At 43.5% G+C, this 19,550-nt stretch overlaps 1 protein-coding gene across 2 annotated transcripts in view; it reads right to left on the bottom strand.

Annotated features, from left to right (window-relative positions):
* LOC126282160 (AF4/FMR2 family member lilli-like) overlaps positions 1–14,538 on the bottom strand; it is an 896,885-nt gene extending 882,347 nt beyond the window's left edge. Inside the window, exon 1 of one of the 2 annotated variants that reach the window (XM_049981677.1) lies at positions 13,781–14,538. In XM_049981677.1, coding sequence (XP_049837634.1) covers positions 13,781–13,839 — 59 coding nt within the window. In that variant the 5' untranslated portion in view covers positions 13,840–14,538. The remainder of the gene's footprint in view (positions 1–13,780) is intronic. The other variant, XM_049981681.1, reaches the window with a different exon arrangement.
* Positions 14,539–19,550: the final 5,012 nt, after the last annotated feature.

Raw genomic sequence — 19,550 nt, forward strand, 5'->3', positions numbered from 1 at the left:
TATTCAGGGCATGTGCAACTCTCAACTACTACCACTGTGTTCCACTCGTAGTGTCTGTTACCACGATTTACTGTGAGGCGGTACGTCTGCTCGCGTGTGTCATAATCAGTCACGCACAATCGCATTCTTACTTACGTATTACCGGACACGAAGAATCGCAATGCAAATAACTGTTCCGAGAACCAACTATACAATCTTCTGCCACTGTTATGGGGTGACGAATGGCTGTTCAACAAACTTATTACGCAAGCGTCTCAGCACACTGGAATTTAGTTTTCTGTTAAAAAAGACTGAGAAACCTAGTGCGGGTTATGTAAGGTTTCCCAAAAGCGGCAGACGTGCCAAATGTGTTCGGGAAGCCTCCGTGCAAAATCTTTGCTAAGTGAACAATGCTTCAGAGCAGTTGTATCGAACTACAGTGATTGAGAGTGTCTGAAGTATAATTCAACTGAATTTATGTCAAATGAATCAGACGAAGAATTAATAGCTTTGACTTGCTAGAAACAACGTACTGTTTGCTGACGTAGTAGAAACTCACGTATGGTCGGCAATCAGGAAAGCACATCTAAGCTGATCTCAATGACATCCACGAATTTACAATAAAAACTTGAGAACCAACACTAACCAATATATATAAACCCCCAGCTATAGCTTGTCCTTCACAGATCATTCCGGTATCAAAGTCTCGCCCTATATCTACGAGCTTTTAACATTCACCAGTGGGAGTATAATGAAAATGGTTAAGTCGTAAACTGGACAGAAGACAACTTATGTTTCGTGTTTGACGCAAAAGATAAAGAGACATTTCGTATCAGCATCATGGCGACAGGAGTATAATCCCGATCTATTCTTTGTAACTTATGAGTATGAACTACCTCTTCAAAGTTCACGGCTTTTGTTACAAAGTTTCCCACACAGGCAATACAGTCCAATCTTGATCGAAATTGGGACTCTAATCCTACTTCTATCAAACTTTCCAAGGCCTATATGGAATTTTAGAAATGCAAAGTGGCATGTACTTGCTAAAAGTGTGGAAAAATGTCTTCGTTGGATTCTCCCAAAAGTAATTATGAGATGCCTGTTGGAGCTATGATAAATGTAGCAAAGCAGGTAATCACTATAGGCTACCGGAAGCAATATATTACAGGCTGGAATGGAACTATCGAGGAATAGAATGGTTAATTCCTACAAAGTGATGACAAAATTGGCGGATAACCAGCGTCGTCACCTCTATCCAGCTGGAGGCACTATGGAGATACTGACTACTGACTGCTTTCAAACATCAGCTTGAGTAGCGTGGTCATTATTAAGTTGGATGGAAACGAAGTTAAGCGATAATGCTCATAAGACAATATGATTGCGTCACATTTAGACATACTGTGCATCCAAAGCACCAAGGGATCAAGCTCATGTAAGATCTACCAGACGCGTACTAATATTGCTCAAGAGGGACACTAATGAATTTTTTTCAAGATCTCTCTCTATATCTGAAATTTTCTTTGCTCCTGAGAGTCTAAAACCTGCAAAGGCACGAGGATGTGATGCAATCCATCGCAAATTTGTTCTGCAGTGTGGGAAATGTGCAGAAACATGGCTCACGGATTCCTTCTGACATTATGATATCCTGTTCAAACCCACAAGAAATGAAGCAATCAAATATCATTGCAATACTCATCATGACAGCCAAAAAATTATCGCCCAATCGCACTATTTACAAGTTCCTTGAATAAATTCTATACAATCGGATTAATCCAGCAATATTCCTGTTGAACAAGCTGCATACCAACCAAGACGGGGCTGCGGTGCTCAGGTCTTGGCATTAACATTTACTGAAGCAGGATACCATACGGAGATGCTTTCGTTGCTCGAATGCAGCATACGCTACGGTTTGGGGTAATTACGGGAAATGACAGTCTGTTTCATGGTATTGCGTATGACTTACTGCAGGGATCCTCCCTCCCTCCTCTGTTGTTTAATTCAGATGTATCTGACGTTCCTCCAACATGATCGAGAATGTTTGGCTTTCCGGATGACTGGGCAGTAGCTACACCCAAAAAACTGGAGGTTACTACCCAACTCAAAACAGAAGTCGCATGTTTTCATCTGTCCAAATACACTGGCACACAGAGCCCTTTATTATTTCGAGGTAGATAAAATTCGTCATAACATGTAACCAAACTACCTACTGATGACGCTAGACAGACTTTGTTGTAAGGTGCACTTGACACCAACATCTGCTATGCTCAAAAGCAAGAACAACATCCTTTATACTCTTCGAGTATAGCTTCTTGGATTGGAATACTCAACTGAATACTGCGCATCTTTCTGTCTTTAAGATCCGTATGTGAAAAAGGTGTACAACTTAGCGAATCCATGGGCATTGGCAGTGGGTCCATACTATCTAGTCCTACGTTCTAGATACCTTTCTTGAGTCACATTCTACCTCCTTCAATCACAAGGGAGAGTGCATTACAATGTGAATACCAGAAGACTGTTTGGAACACCGACTTCCCATTGATGTATTCCCCGTGGAGCGAAAATGATTAAGAGGTTCCACCCTTGTCACAGCCAGGATTCTTCCTAAAAGTGAATAGATGAATGGAAACGCTCTTGGAAACAGAACCTTCCTTCCTGCATCCAGAAGCCTCTGGATTTGACCAGCCTGAGGCAGTTTGACACACAGAATCGAATCAGGAAGGTACCGGGGTAAACGAGAAGACACTCTCCATAATTGGGATAAATCTTGTTCACCATATTTCGACCGTGGTGCTGAACGATAGACAGTTGCTCACGCTCCAACATGTCCCACAAGTGCCTTTCGAAGATTTGCTGCCTGTGACGAGTGGTATGATGAATTATGCAGAAGATCTTGATATACACTTAGAGCTATTACAATTTTTATTGTATTGCGTTAGAGAGCTGTTTTGAAGTGTTCGTATGTAGTAGTTTAGCAATCTTTGTGTATGTATAATCATTCTTCTGATTCAAAAACTCTGTGTATGGCGTACGATAAATAAATTGAATTTCGAGAGTAGCACTTCGATTTTGTATTCCTTTTCTTAATCAAAACAATATGGAAGCGGAGGCCCTGTGCTGTGTTTTCTAGCGTGATAGTGGGTTTCCCGTCGGGTTGAATTTATTATTTTATTACGTCTTGTGGTTTGGATGTAGACGTCATGAAGAACTACGGTAGACACCGTCTGCGATATGCTGTTACATATCCTACACGAATGTTACACATTTCCAACGTACTGTCGGCTGGGATAGCGGTGAACACCACCAGAAAATGTGTGTAGTCGCACTGTTGTCTAAAGCCTAGCAGTTTCTTAACATGTACAATCAAGTAAGTTTGACCTGCACCATAAGCTGCTTCGTTTCGGTCACCGGCGTCTGAAGGGGTCCCTATCTATTTTTCATTTGAGTTAATGCTTCACAGTTTTTTAATCGAGGATCAGTTCTGATTTCTAATTCCATTTTTTGTTTTGTTTTTAGACGTAACTTTCAACACAGATGGTTTATTTCTATCAATTGATTATGGTTTTCTGTCAATTGAGGAGGTCTTAGAACTTTACTTAGCCACGCCAATTGTTACTCTGCGGCATTCTGTTACTCCCCATACCATATAAAATAGCAATTGTAACTCTTCTGCTATGAAATTACAAACCGTATTTATTAAATATGTACAGGCCCATTCTTTGTAGGGCGTACATGATCCACACCTAATTTCCTAACCTGATACGTAATATTTTCTTCCGTGTTTAAGTCTAGTCATTCAGTATTTTAAGATCTCAATTAACTTCAGTTCCTCTTTACCAAAGCATTAATTTAAAAAATTATTCTGTACAGATATTACCAGAAAATGCAACTTGAAGGTTGCGAAAACGCTTGCGTGGTATATAATCGACTGGAATAAATACAGTTACAGCGGACTATTGGACTCTTCATTCTGCTTTACATCCGATACTATTAACACCTCTGTTTAAACAACAGTTTACACTATAAATTGTCAATCAGCCATATATAACTATTTTAGCTGTGGCAGCCCCAGTTTTAAAGTTGTCTGTAACGTACTGTCAAACATGTGATACATACTTGACTGTAAGAAGGGTGATGACTGCGCGTCGGGGGATACTTCGTAGCGAAACAGATAGTCAGAGAAAATTTAAGTGCGACTACAAAATAAAGGCCCCCTTTTTTCTACACAGACTGGCCTAAATTTGTCGTAACGGTGCGTCTTCTTTCGACATAATTCTTAGAGTCGTGTTTGACAGGTGGCTATAATAATTTCGAATCATTCGTTAGTAACAGCCAAATAAAATTACACATTCACCCTACACTTTCGCCCTATTCACAGTTGACAAATATGACTGTAAATGTTTCAAGCGAGGCCTTTGGTATGAGCAAATAACTGCAACAATTAGCAAACATTGATTCAAATGGCTCTGAGCACTATGGGACTTAACATTTGAGGTCATCAGTCCCCTAGAACCAACCTAAGGACATCACACACATCCATGCCCGAGGCAGGATTCGAACCTGCGACCGTAGCGGTCGCGCGGTTCCAGACTGTAGCGCCTAGGACCGCTCGGCCACTCCGGCCGGCAGCAAACATTGAAACTGAAGCGTTGAACTGGAACACGAGGAAGGGCACCTCATACCTTTGTCACACCTTCCGTCTCCTGCACAGCTGTCATACCGCTCTGTGATCTCATCTGACATATCAGTCCTTTGTGGACAACGCTGCGGCCTGTAGCATTCTTATTTGCTGTTACATACTCTCTCTGTTAGGTATTCTTACTATACGCACAATATAACTTGGCCGTTTTGTGCGAAGAAATATGTGGAAGTTTGGTGACTTTGGGCCGGTACGGAAAGTTTCCGCCCGCTGCCACTTAGCTAGTAAATAAGACGAAACACTGTAGCATTGTAGTAGACAGAGTGATTCGTGAGTGCAATCTAGATTCCAGTATGCTGTTTCTCTGCCCTTTAAGAAAGAGGAGGGCCTTGTCTCTCTCTCCCCCCCTCCCCCCTCCCTCTGCAGCAGCAGACCATAGTGTTCTTACCTAATGATGAAGATTGTGGCTTCACCGTAGGCACAAAGTCGCGCGCATTACAATCACGGGCCGTGAGTTTCTATTTGCATTTGGTGTTTGCTTGAATTCCGCGCCATTTTTTTTTAGAACTACCGGCTTACATGCAGCCAAGCCCGACGTGTAGGATAGACTCGATCGTCTGTTTGACAATTTGCGAAGCCAGTGAATGTCCCCTTCTTGCTAATTGGCTATTTATCGTAAGCTATTGCATTCCCTTCAAATCTCACAGTGCTTCCTTCCAACGTTACTCTCGAAGGACGTTAACGTTACCCATCCTAGTCTACAATTGTATTGTCTCTCCTCCCGAAAATAAGTAATTGTACTGCAACTGATTTAATTTATATGAAGTTGATAATTGCGTATCTTACCGGACCAACGTGTACAATAGATATTGCGATAAAAAATACTGCTGTTCTCAACCCTAACGTTCGTTTGGTAACTGCGATACCTCCCTAGGCAATTGAGCGTAGAGGGGGCCTTTCTCGAAATTTGACTGACTGCCCCAGCTAGCGTGCAGTACCATGTCAATGACACCAGGGAGCAGTGAGTGACAAAAATCTTGTGATACACAGAACTGCAGTCCTTTGTATCCGTAGACTGGCTTTAGCCATCGACCCGCAATAAAGGCGGAATTTTGATGAACTGTTTTCCGTTCTCATGTTTAGGAAGCCCTATTTTCCCAATACGAAACGGGTTTTTCTGTACGTTTAAAGACGCTAATAACAAGAACATTCCTTCCAAAATCAACTCTCCCCCCTCCTCCCCTCATAATTCCTCGGGAATCCGATACTTGGGTAGTTAAAATATCCGTGATTTTATGATGTATTAACCATATTGATTACGTAGTTATCTAGTTGAAGCGCCACTAATCAAAACTGGCTTGGTTGAATGTTTCATTTCTTCCAGCCATTAACCCTTAAGCGCCAGATAAAATTTACTGTCCCCTACCCCGCACTTTCTGTTACGTCTATTCTTGGCTCCGAGTACTATGTAACGACACATCTGAGGTCATCAGTCCCCTAGAATGTAGAACTACTTAAACCTAACTAACCTAAGAACATCACAGACATCCATGCCCGAGGTAGGATTCGAACCTGCGACCGTAGCGGTCGCGCGTTTCCAGACAAGCGCCTAGAACCGTTCGGCCACCCCGGCCAGCTAAGTCCATTCTTCATCTGCTCTTAATTCTGTACGTTATCTGAAACTGAACACTGTGTGTCCCGTCAGTTTTGACCGGTCACTATCAACAAGCAACTAATCGTCACCATTGCGTAACCATTACGTCGTCATACAATCACACTTACAGTAAATCTCAAAGCATCGCGACCTCTGAGGAAACATTGTGGCGGGGAAGGGGGGGGGGGGAGGTTGGGTCTATATGTTTTTGTTATTAACGCCTTCAGATTTAATAAATACTTGAAAAAAAATCAGGTTAGAACGGGAAAGCAGACGTTTTTATCAGACACGTAGATATAATTACGTAAAGCACAATGCGCAAGCAAACAGATCGTCAAATTAGTTGGCTGGACATCGAGCGACGTAACAAGTCATTCTACAGCATAGGATACGTATACATACAAAACACGCAGCACGTGTATTACTAGTTTGGCAAACAATTCTACTCAAATAAGGGATCATGTTTCAACTAACCTTTTTTAATTTAAAGAAATAACTATTTTACGCTGTAGGGCTGTCTATTGAGCTTTGTGTAACCATATATATTAAGAATTCTTAGAGTATACTAGTTCGTCCGTTTGATGCTCGTTTCAAGATCCAAAATAAGAATCGCAAAAGGCAAAAACAATACTTAAAAAGTTATCGATCTTTACAACGACACTATTTATTGCATTCGTTTAAGGTGTTAATCACATCGAAGTAATTTAAAACACTACACATCGGCACAATGTTAATCGCCTATGGTCAATAGAGAACGGCAGTATGGTGGACTTCAGTGCGCCGTGGTGTCTGATGTTTTTAAATACAGCTTATAACATTTCTAATGTGCTCGGTCTACTTTTTTCCAGTTTTCCACAAGAGATTTAACCCAAGGAGGTGATAGCTATGTGCCGTACTGTACAAAATGATCACCTCGACAGGATTTATGAGTTAGCAACGCGCCGTCCACGTTTCAACCTGAAAGTGTATGTTAGTAAGACTTGTTGAGGGCGTCCATGGGAGATGACAGAGCAGCTAATATCTGCAGCTAATGAAAATGTTTTCTTTTCAATCGTTGGAGAGAGATTAAATGTTTTAACGTTAAAAACAATCTTAACATACCAGGTGCGATTACACTTTTTGAAGAAAAGTATTTCGTGTGCAGGGGAAAATAGACAACGATAATAAAGCATTTACCAGAGTTTTCATTTTCTGCTTTTGCCGAAATTTGCCGCTTACTTAATTTATTAGAAAATGAAATTACCAGCTTCCATGGTAACACCGATCTCCGGCTACACTAAAGATGAGTCTGTCCTCTCGCCCAGGATGCCACTTCCACATTGTTCTCCTTCACTTCTATGCAACTAAATTGTCACCTCCAAACCTAACATAAATAGGGCTACGTTACAGGTCATTGTCCACAAAACATGGATTCCTCCATTGAGACGAAACAAATGAAGTATTTCGACGCCGACAGTCCCCGATTTGTGAAGCCAATGAGTGTAATGATATACATTACCATTTCCCTAATTTTACCTCCGTTGAGAAACTCATTTCCCACTAATCTACTATATTCCAGTTCTTAACATATTTTCAGGCGTGAATTACAAAGAAGTCCAGACTCAAAACCTCCCACATTCTCTTAGACGTCCCATCACTTATGGTTAATGTGCACTTACAGTGTTCCGCATGGTAAAGGACGGAAGGCAAACGCGATAAATAATGAATCTGATATAGGTCGGCAATGACATCGTTGATTCTTGATTCCCTACGCTTCATGAATGAAATTACCTGGTATTTTACGCTATTAGGTACCAAGTTTAGTTAATTCTCGGTAGTTACACCAGATACGGTAGTAAAGACACAGAAGTACGAAATTGCAACTACGAACGTAGACTTCGAGATACGCTCCACATTTTTTTGGGCTACTATGAGCCTACACTGCATAGAACGTCTTAACAACTTACGGGACTGCAACCTGGTGAAGTCTTCTATAACGGCCGTTATTTCGGTAACTGCATACCCTGTCATTTTCAAGGCACAACGCTCTAACCACAAAGCGGGACGGCTGTGCCTTGAAAATGATAGGGTATGCACGTGTTGAAATATGACAGGTTCTCGAAGACGTCACCTGCCTGCAGTCCCCGTAAGTTGTGTGCACTTAACGACATCCACGGTTCGTGCATTGCGTGCTAGCGTTTGTAATTTGTTACTGGTTGTAGCCTTCTTACCGGTTATATCCAGCCAGGCGATAGCATACACCAACCAATGAGAATCGCTCAATCTAACGATTCCTTTCGCTGGAAGATACGGACTGACTACTTTACTTTTCGATATGACTATCTGATCTGGCTATAATGCATTTCAAAATTGGCTGAGTTGGCTCATCTGTAGCATAAGCCAAGCTCCAGGTTAGGTTAAAATATGATAAATTGGTTGGTTGAAGAAGGGAAAAAAAAAGAGACATCCGATGCCGGCCTTTTACCCTCTTCATCATGAAGGCATCAAGTCATGTAACAACATCGTTCCTCCGCGAGTAAAAGCCGAAGTCCAGTACCGTAAGCTTCAGCTAACTATCTTCGACAAAGTACCGCTTGTAACCGGCAAGAAGCGAGTAATTTGCACCGTTTTGCACCATAACCACAACTCATATTTGAAACGAATTCGTTAATGACATTTCAATAAAGGGAACAATTGCGTTGCGTATCCAAAACAGAAACCTCAATATGCGACAAAATCAGAATTTGAAGGAAAGGAACATGCAAAAAATGTTTCATTGTAGCGGCGGTATTTGGTTAGCATGTATTCGTTGCCTATCAAGCACTACCTTCCATGGGCTGCCTTCAGCTTCAGAGACGCTTTGCCGACGGCTACTTTACACTGTAAACATTCGGAGGGCGTGGACGTCTCTTTACGAAGTTTGGCCGAGGCAAACAATCACGTCACGTCACCTAAGGACGGTACGATTCAAACGTGTTGGCTGGAGAAGACTGAAGGCCCCTCCATAAGCACCCATTTATCGGCCGACCGACCGATTTCGTGGCAGCCTACACACGTCCCGACCGGCTGTACTTATCTATTACAGCGCCGGCATGTTGTCATTTTTTTAAAAATCTGAAGTTCATGGTGTTTATGTTCTAAGACATACCGCTGGGTGAATTACCCGTGTTCGGTTCCTTAGGCAGCTGGGATCCGACGATTTTCATAAATATCGAAGAATGGATGAATCATGCACTTCTGAGCTGCTGAAGACCGTCAAACCATTCTTAATGAAAAAGAAATACAGTCGTGGGAGAGACTCATCTAGATTATTATTTGTAGCGACTGGAAGCAATTAAGAGGACCTCAACTTCAATGCAGTTGTCTCCCCACTATTATCAACTGAAACTATTTCTGAAACCTGCAGCGTTATTTACAGCTGACTGAGGAAATACGTCTTGCTGAAGCAAAATAAATAAAACAAAAGACGTTGATGTAAGAATTATTAATTTATTTATTTATGTATGTAGCATAAAAGATGCATGTAAGTTCAAGAAATTCGTTTCACATTCGAACAAGACCGCACATGGTGGTGGCGCACATATAAATTCAACAACTGAAGAATAATAAATGAAGCACTTAGCAACTATTAGAGCTGTAAAAAGAAACCCACGCTTTAGTCTTCATATCACAGGATTTGGATAGATGCTGGATTTTAACGACAGATATTTTACGAATTAACGTCCAATGAATGTCGCTATTTCGGATTTTTAAAGTTCACTTGCGTGAAGTATCGGAAATAAAACTTAAAAATAGAAATACAGAAAGTCCGCGTACTTTTATTCTAAGTGCCATACGAAACCATTGTGGATTCTTTACACAGTGAAGAAAGTGATTCATTTCTTGCACCTATTTTGCTATATTCCTTGCAGATGTCCCACAAACAACTGTCCTTAACGTTTCATCCGCCTCGCACCCTGTTACGTACCGGGTGATCAAAAAGTCAGTATAAATTTGAAAACTTAATAAACCACGGAATAACTTAGAGGGGTAAAAATTGACATACATGCTTGGAATGACATGGGGCTTTATTAGGGCAAAAAAAAAAAAAAATTGCTAGACGCGTGAAATATCTCTTGCGCTCGTCGTTTGGTGATCGTGTGCTCAGCCGCCACTTTCGTCACGGTTGGCCTACCAGGTCCCCAGACCTCAGTCCGTGCGATTATGGGCTTTGGGGTTACCTGAAGTCTCAATTGTATCGTGATCGACCGAAATCTCTAGGGATGCTGAAAGACAACATCAGACGCCAATGCGTCGCCATAGCTCCGGAGATGCTTTATAGTGCTGTTCACAACATTATTCCTCGACTACAGCTGTCTTTGAGGAATGATGGTGGACATATTGAGCATTTCCTGTAAAGAACGTCGTCTTTGCTTTGTCTTACTTTGTTATGCTAATTATTGCTATTCTGATCAGATGAAGCACTATCTGTCGGACATTCTGTGAACTTTTGTATTTTTTTGGTTCTAATAAAACCCCATGTCATTCCAAGCATGTGTGTCAAATAGTACCACTCTATCTATATAATTCCGTGATTTATTGTTTTCAAATTTATACTGTCTTTTTGATCACCCGGTGTATTAGAACATTTAAGCCAGGGCGCAGTGACGAAAAACTAACTTTCATCGGGAGGTTGGCACGACAGCACTACACACGGCACTGTATATTGGGTTGAGAGTTGGGGGGGGAGGGGGGGGGGGGGGGGCGAGGTTTCGGCAGTCGGTGGTGCTACCCGCCCGGCATGTCGACAAGGAATGTTGTTCTGTCGGTCGGTCAAAACGCGTCCACAGGTGCAACCTGTAGCTCAGTTGGTCAGTGGTCGAGCCCTACTTATACTGGACAGCGTGTTCGAGGGCAGCAGCGGGCTAGATCAGAGGTGAGCACGGGGTGCGCCGAGTCCGCTGGCGGTGTCGCGCGCAGAGCGTCGAATTGTAGTCTGCAGGCGGGACAGCCATAGGCGCCGCTCAGCTGTCTGCTGGTTATCTGCCGCGCGCCGCCGTGGCCACACAAACAGCTGTCCGTCCCGCCCATCACCTTGAAGCATTCACGAAGCGGCATCTGCACACCACATTCGCACGGATCTTCGCCACTGTCACACGCACAACACATTTTGTTTAAGCACCGTTAAAATGAGTAGCGCAGCAAATAACCGAGTCTCTCTTCCACGTCATAAGTTTCCTATACAATTCCTCGGTAGACGTCACGTTCTCTCACTGCATTTTAGTTTACGCACAATACACCACTACGTACAAAGTATAAAGAAAAACACGCTTCGCGAAGTGTGTGTTCTGTAATACAGGTTTTCTGGGTTCGTCCTGCAGTTTTAGATTTTGTAACCGACAAAATTCGTTAAAGATGGAGAGCGTGTACAGGCTACGCCACAGAATTTTGTAGCAACCTTCATTTCGTATACACTTTCGTTGGCTTCAGTCAAAACACTATTGAACCTCCATTCCACTGAGAAAACAAGCTTTCCCCCGTCTGATTCTTAAAAACTGGAAATGGGGGTTAAAACAATTTAATAATTATCGGAGCAGATCCCACAGACCTCACGAACGAGCTGAAAGTGGCAGACGCTGAAGTTCAGCGCGCATCAACGCTGTAAACGGCAATTTTTATCTCACCCAACTTCTGTTCAAATTAATCATTTATCTTTCCACGCTCCCTATTAGCATGTTATTTCACATTACTTTTTCGACATTCTGAAACCCATTCTAAATTTCTTTCTGTACAACGATACGAGAAAAGATGTAGCGGCACCATGTCTAATTTTTCGCAATACGACAAAATGTTGTAAGTGAATTACTGTGGTGACATTTTACTGGTTCTCGACTGCGAGCTTCAATTAAGTGATTTTTCTAGTGTTATCGTACGGAAGATGTTAAGGCTAACAATTCGATAAACGCCATAAGAATAAAAATATCCTGCCAGTGGCTGTGGAAAGATTATGTTCCTGAATTACTTCAGTGTGTAAGCCTCACGAACATAGTTGAGATGGACGTCAACACCAGCTGTCACGTCTTGATGCGCTTCGGATACAGACCGCGACAGACATTTTGAAACACCAGTTTCCTCCCGCTGTAGCGGAGTGATAGATTATATTAGATCATTTACAATTGTGGCAAAGAAGTATGCAGAACGTCTGAAAACTTCAAAAGATCAACGGAATGCTTTACAGATTCGTGTCTTCGCGACAATTATCAGATACAGTATGTGTGTGCCGAAACATCACGAATGGTACCTGTAACGGTTGTTTCGAATACGGCTCGGCTTCTGTTTTCATGCTTTCTCGTGAGACGAGGAGCAACAGGATCTCTATTGCAATTTCAATACAAAAGTCACATTTTTAAAACTAATCTGGTCTGCACAACACAATACTTGAGTTGACTTTTTTTTGTCCATCAGATTAATCAGAAACGCTTATAGCGACTCCATATTCACGCTTAACCCTCAAATTATTGTACATATTTTTGTAACCTGGAGACGTAATTCTTTAGTGTCAAAACATCCTTCGCAACTGACAGTTGAGTATTTGAAGGAAGATGGCATTTGACATTTCGCTCTACGTTGTCGAGTAGCAGTAATTTTTTTTCCCTATTACCATGACTTTCGTCTGATACTGGTCGGTCCCCTTGCACGTTTGACAGTAAATGTACGAAATGCAAACGAAGCAGGCACTGAAATACAACTAAGAAATTTATCATATAGTACAGCGTTTTCTTAAACATACCTCGCAATTTTGTAACGAAATGCGTGTTAAATATGGAGCGAACGGAAATCTGCGGGTACCGTATGGCTTATGCTTTTACCACAACGTGTAGTACTTCACATTCGTTGGCTTTCACGGATCCGGGCAGATTGTCATCTATTAACTTAACCTAAACCTTTAACTACCTTATTTTCCAGCGAAGTCAAGATTTCGACTATCAGAGTCGAACAGGAAACCTACAAATTTCCATACCTCTGTGGTCAAATTCTTCGGTAACGAAACTGCCCTTCTCAAGTGACCGCAGTATTTGAAGCTCGCACCATTTGACGTTTGTAGCAGGCTCAATTATTTGGCCAATATTTGTCAGCATTCTACCCACTCTTTCCATATTATGCGGAAAATAACGTAAAGAATCGGTAGAGAGAAAAGCATGTGTGGAACCCTAGGAACGACGCGAGCAAAACGTACGTAGCAACGCTTAGAATTGGTGGCCAGCAATATAAAAAGCGAAGGGAAGAGAAGGGACATCCGGATGGATGAAAGCGGCGTTCCAGATATTTCTGAGCGGGGAGGGAGTTTGGTGCGCTTTCTCCTCGGCCGACGGCAGCTCCTGGTGGCTTGCGCTGTGGCCTTGCCGAACGCAGCGGCTGCCTCGACCGTTCCATATGGAAGGCTCGGCGCCCGCCTTCACAACTCACATTTCAACGGCTGGGGCAGCTAGCGAGAGATAAAGGTACGCACGAGTGGCGCAGCGTTGGAAAACACGCACGGCAGCGGTACTCACCTTGTCAGCGTGCCTTTCAGCAAGGGGTTGGGGGCCCCGTCGTAATATCCTCCCAGCATCTCGTCGAAGTCTGGAGAAACCACGACGGCGAGGCCAAATCTCACACACAACTCGTCAAATCACTGAGCACTGTGTTGTAGCACTACTTAGTAGAGACATGCTTGGAACCCACGTGGCTCACAAACTTGGCAAAATAATATTTCTTTTTTCCCTTTCCTCTCACACAAAAAAATCAGGCATTCACCATATTTGACGTGTAGAAAAAAAGATCACGAGCTGATAACACTGCACCACAGAGAGAGAGCACACAGCGAGAATTCTGACGTCTTCCGACTGCGAGGGGCGGGGGGCAGAGAACGCGCGCGTGCACACACAGACACAAACACACTGGGTTGTCCGCCGGCGAACTTTTCGGCGTGGGGGGTCAGGGACTCCGTGTGCGGACGCCGTCGCTTTTGGGCGACATGGACGTGGCCGGCGAGCGGTCGCGGAGGCGGTGGACGCAGCAACACGGCGGAGCGACAGCCACGAGCGAGGGGGCCGCCGTTGTAACGGGCGCAGCGAAGCCAGCCAGCAGAGCGCCGCCTTGCACACTGCCGACCGCCGCGCCCGTGGTGCGCCGGGCGGCCGCGAGAGCGCGCGCCGGTGCCTCACCTACTTAGCGGCTCCGCGTGCGTGGCAACCGGACCCGAGGCGACGCACCGAGACGGTAGCCGAGCCCTGCCCCGGCCACAGCCAACTGCCGGGGTGCACCGACTGTCGCAGCGCCCCTTCCCTCCACCCTGGCGCCGGGGGGAGGCTGGCGAGGGGAGGGGGCTAAGAGACCGCGGAACCACCTGTCGAATGGCGGTCTATAATGGAGAACGGGCCGCCTGTGCCCGCCGACCTTGAAATTATGCGCCACGGTCGCGACCGGGTCTACGGTGAGATGACTAGTCAACATCCCGTTCTTCCTCACTCCACGTTGTTCTCCACTGAAGAAACACTGTTGCCTACTTTAACACGACTTACATCCACAGCAGTTTAGCAGGCAAGGTGTCTTCTCTGCCGTCAAACTGCTTCCAAAGGGCCTTAAAACGTAGCTGTCATCATCCTGACGGACGCTTTAAGTACCAGTGTCCTACAGGGCGCCACACACTTGCCTTCTTCGGCCTCTGGGACCGTCCTAGCCAGTTATGCGAGAAACTAAACTAAACTAACAAGAAACCCGAAATTTTCCCTCTACAAAAATCCTAGCGGTGACCGGACATCGAACCCACTGTCTCTAGGTTCGTACTCTGGCATTCACCGATAGATTAACAATCTGTAAATTGACCACTAGCGCAAAATTCCTAATAATTACCACGGGGAGCGGAAAATTTTATCCTGGACATCTACAGGACCTGACCAAAATAAACTTTCGCAGCAGATTATTTTTCTCGATTGTTTTCGTGCCACTTTGCCTGAGATAACTGAAATTTCAGGCCTAGTGAACTTCCCGATACCACCCACGAGCTTCATCCGTGAAGTAATCAAACTGTAAATCATTTGGTTAATTATCATTCCAGTCTTGAATCACAATGTTGATTTGTAAACAGGTAAAAATTCGGCCGGTAATGACCATCTTCAGACCTGAATAGAAACGTTTTGCATTATACATATCATGCCACTACATGTGAGGATTGTGCAGTCAAAATCATTTGCCACTTCGTTTTCGTGAAACAAAATTGCGGCACGTAAAGAACGCCACTAAAGCATACACACTGCACGTGAAGACACACATGACAATACTGCCCTGCAGTGGCACGAAAGGTTTTGTTGCCGCTTCGTGGCGGTATAACTGTCTCTCTCTCTCTCTCTCTCTCTCTCTCTCTCTCTCTCTCTCTCCATGTGTCGGACGTACGTTTCAGTGCTGCTTTTTACATGCCACAAACTTGTTTGAAGAAGCAGACATTGCTATTAATTTTGACTGTTCCAGCACATGTAAGTCGCGTGATATGTACGACGCAAAAGGTTTCTATCCAAATCTGAAGCTGGTCATTACCGACCGAAATTAAATACCTGATTACAAATAAAAGTCACGATCCAAGCCTGGAATTACAATACACCAAATATTTTCCCCGATCGCTGAAAACTTTTTAGTGACTGTGCCACAACTTGTAAAATGTAAAACGACTCGCCGAAATCCCATATGTCTAAAACACACCCAATAAAAAGAATTTCGGTTATTCTCTTGAGATCACATTCGTCGTTTTCAATATTTTGCAACCAACCTGTTATCATCCAATTTAACCTACATGTCAGACTATATTACAAAGAAGTCTGCCGCCACAACAACGAAAAGAAAAATATATAAGCCAAATAAATATTGTCACCGTTCTCTTACTGTGTCCACATCTCTTCGCCTTGTTGGTAGCGGAGAACACCAAGGAGTACATACTTTTAACTCTATCGTTTGTTATGTCACTACTCGAGTAAAATATTGGTTTCGCTAAGCAGGCTATGTCATTTTTAAAAGGTCACAGACTGAGTGTTGACCAAACAGTGCCTTAACATACATCGAGTGTCACGGATGTGGGAGGCCGCTGCTGTATTCTGTTACCTGCGACTTATTTCATGGCCTATTGAAAATAGCTACTATCTCTTAAATCCGCATAACCACAGAAATATATCTACGCAAGCATTTGACTCTAATGTACTTTATGCCCCCACTGTCTTTACTATGCCTTTTCCAGCCAAGAGTAGCGCTCTATCCTGCCATGTGTGCAACGTGAAAATGCGGTAAGATGCGTTCGTTAGCGCGCTACAATGCGGAATGACGCTTCTCCTGCCACTGAGGTTGAATTTACGCGCGCTGGGAGGAAGCAGTGGAAGACGCTCTGATTGGTTCACGCTTGCTACGCAACTGTCAACTGAGGCGCCGTTGGCGGTCGCTTCCAGAAAATGGTGAACATTAATTTTCCACTCGCAAGCGGTACATGTACCCAACGTGACCCTGATTTTTCTCACGTTTCACACTATTGTAACACAAACTTCGATGTAACAAATGCTTCCCCCTGTACGATGTGCATTTGAAGCATTTTCCAGAAATGTAGGTTCAAGTTTCAGGAGGCTGCCGAATACCACGCGAGAGCGCCAGTTGCCGAGAGGCGGCGTTTAGCACAAGTGTCTACGGCAGCAGTGCTGCGTTCCAGTAATGTCATTTCATTTTTTGTTGTTCTAATCTCCCGTCAGTTATTTGTACCGCTACTCCGAATCAGGTTCCTTCAGAAAGGAATGTTAATAATAAAGATAGTCGTTGAAGCACATGTCACATTAGTGGCGATGTATAATTGGGGAGTAATAACGAATCGAGACGAAATGAACATTTATTTATCGATACATTTATGCGCGTATCTCAAGCAGTGTGTCTTTAACCTGAGGAAGCCCACTACGGCTCGGCCTGAACGTTGGTTTAGCTTAAATCTTAGTTGCTCAAGTATTTTATTCGCAGTAACGGAAGTGAAACACCACTGCCGTATTTTCGAAGTATTTATTGCTCAGACGAATCGTTTCACCGCTACGTTTGCGCCATCTTCAGGTCATTTTTATCAAAGAACAGCTTATATAGTTACAATAGTAACTATATTTTTTACATCAGTTATTAGACACAGGCATTGTAACGATATAAGTCGCTTTTTTGATACGCAGAAAGTGGAAATGACGCAAATGTTGCCCTGAAACTAATCGTCTGAATAACAAATACCTTGAAAATACAGCTGTGATGTTCCATTTCCGTTACTTAATATTGTCAGCCGCTGTCCCACGTCCACAAGAAGGATGGACTTTCACAAGTTGTAAATACAATATGATGTCCTCCTTACCTGAATGGCAGCGTTCAAGCTTTCCAGGCGGGTGATCTGGGTTCTTTTACTAGTGACAGTACCCATTGATAGTAACGTATCTGTCCTGATGTCAGATGAAGATACTTGCATCAACATTCGAGCTCCAAGAGAGCTTCTGATTTACATATCCATGGACATTAAATACAAATTTTGTAATTTCGTCCAGGCTGACTGCTAAATACGTTTAAAAACCTCCGGAGCGACGAAGATGACGCTGAAGCTAGCAATTTAATCCATATTTTACTTGACAATCCGACAGCCATCGATATTTTTTTTGAGATATATTTGCTGAATTGCGAATTGTTTTAGCATCAACTATACTGGGTTTAGCTATACTACCAGTTGATGAGAAATGAAAATTTATGCCGAACCGAGACTCAAATCCGGAATTTTCGGTTATCACGAGCTTTTATCTTACCACTTAGGCTATCCGAGCACGCTCCCTACACCAATTCAAACTTCCATATGTCACACTGTTTACATCCTTACGTCATAGTCTAATTTGTTTACTCCCTGTATTTCGAAAGTCGGCCGGGGTGGCCGAGCGGTTCTAGGCGCTACAGTCTGGAACCGCATGACCGCTACGGTCGCAGGCTCGAATCCTGCCTAGGGCATGGCTGTGTGTGACGTCTTTAGGTTAGTTACGTTTAAGTAGTTCTAAGTTCTAGGGGACTGATGACCTCAGAAGTTAAGTTCCATAGTGCTCAGCCATTTGAACAATATATTTCGAAAAAAAATATTTAGACAGCTGTAGAATCGCCAAATAATATTTGTATTACAAGCCTAAAGCAGAGCACACGACGATAATAGCAAGAATGTCTCGATTCCTCGTAGTTTCGTTGTTCCTTCTGCGTCCCCCTCCGTAGCGTTGCCGCCTACCACGCAAGGGGGCCCGGGTTCGATTCCCGGCAGGGGACTGGGTGTTGTGTGACATTAATCATCATTGACTCGCAAGTCGCCGAAGTGGCGTTAACTAAAAAGACTTGCAATACGGCGGCCGAACCCCGAAGGGGATATTCCGGCTAATAAATGCCGTACGATCATTTCATTTCATTTCTTCCTGCTGCGGGGATACAAGTGAAAGAGCGAGCACTAAGGGATGAACAGATTAGACTATGATACAAGGATGTAGGCAGCTTGACGTGCGGAAACCTTAAGTGGAAAGGCGACCGCTCGCGATAAGCAGGAAACACAGGTTCGAGTTTGGGTCCGGCACAAACTTTCATATTTCACCAGTGGATAATATAGCTATATCCAGTACAGCTGACGTTAAGATAATTCGCAATTCAACAAATATGTATTTCGGAAAAAAGTAATTTAATGGAAGACACGAGGGGCTGCAAATGTCGGGAAATACCCCAAAAGTGGGGGATGAATGTTGAACATGTTACGTCACCAGATGACATATCTCGCCGCACGTGCAGCGGTTGCGCCTATTTGTGTGTTGCACATGATCATCCCAAACCAAGTTAGTATTCACGTCTGTGTGCCTCCGGGCGTATACGTGCGACTTTTGCGTGTGGGGTTCAGGGTTTGAGTCGTGTGCCTGGCAGGCAGTGTTTTTTTTTTCATTAAGTGTTTACATCGACGTAAGATTTATTATTTTACTTTCCGGGGTCTGTGCTGGCTTGCTGCAAAATACAGCACAACAAAAACCAACTGTATTGCATCACAAGTTAATGAGTATAAGCTTCTGAACTACGTAGTTACCAGTAAATGTCCTACGTTTCGTGTGCTACATACTGTCTGTAAACAGGAAAAGAAAGGACAAAAGGAAAGAATGAAATTACAATTAAATCAGTACCATTAGCTGCTGACGGGCGTTGAGTCAACGGGGACAGTTGAAAATGTGTGCCTCGACTGGAACTCGAACCTGGGAACTGCTGCTTACATGGCAGAAGCTCTAT

Source organism: Schistocerca gregaria, chromosome 7, assembly GCF_023897955.1.
Source record: "Schistocerca gregaria isolate iqSchGreg1 chromosome 7, iqSchGreg1.2, whole genome shotgun sequence".
NCBI classification, from domain to species: Eukaryota; Metazoa; Arthropoda; class Insecta; order Orthoptera; family Acrididae; genus Schistocerca; species Schistocerca gregaria.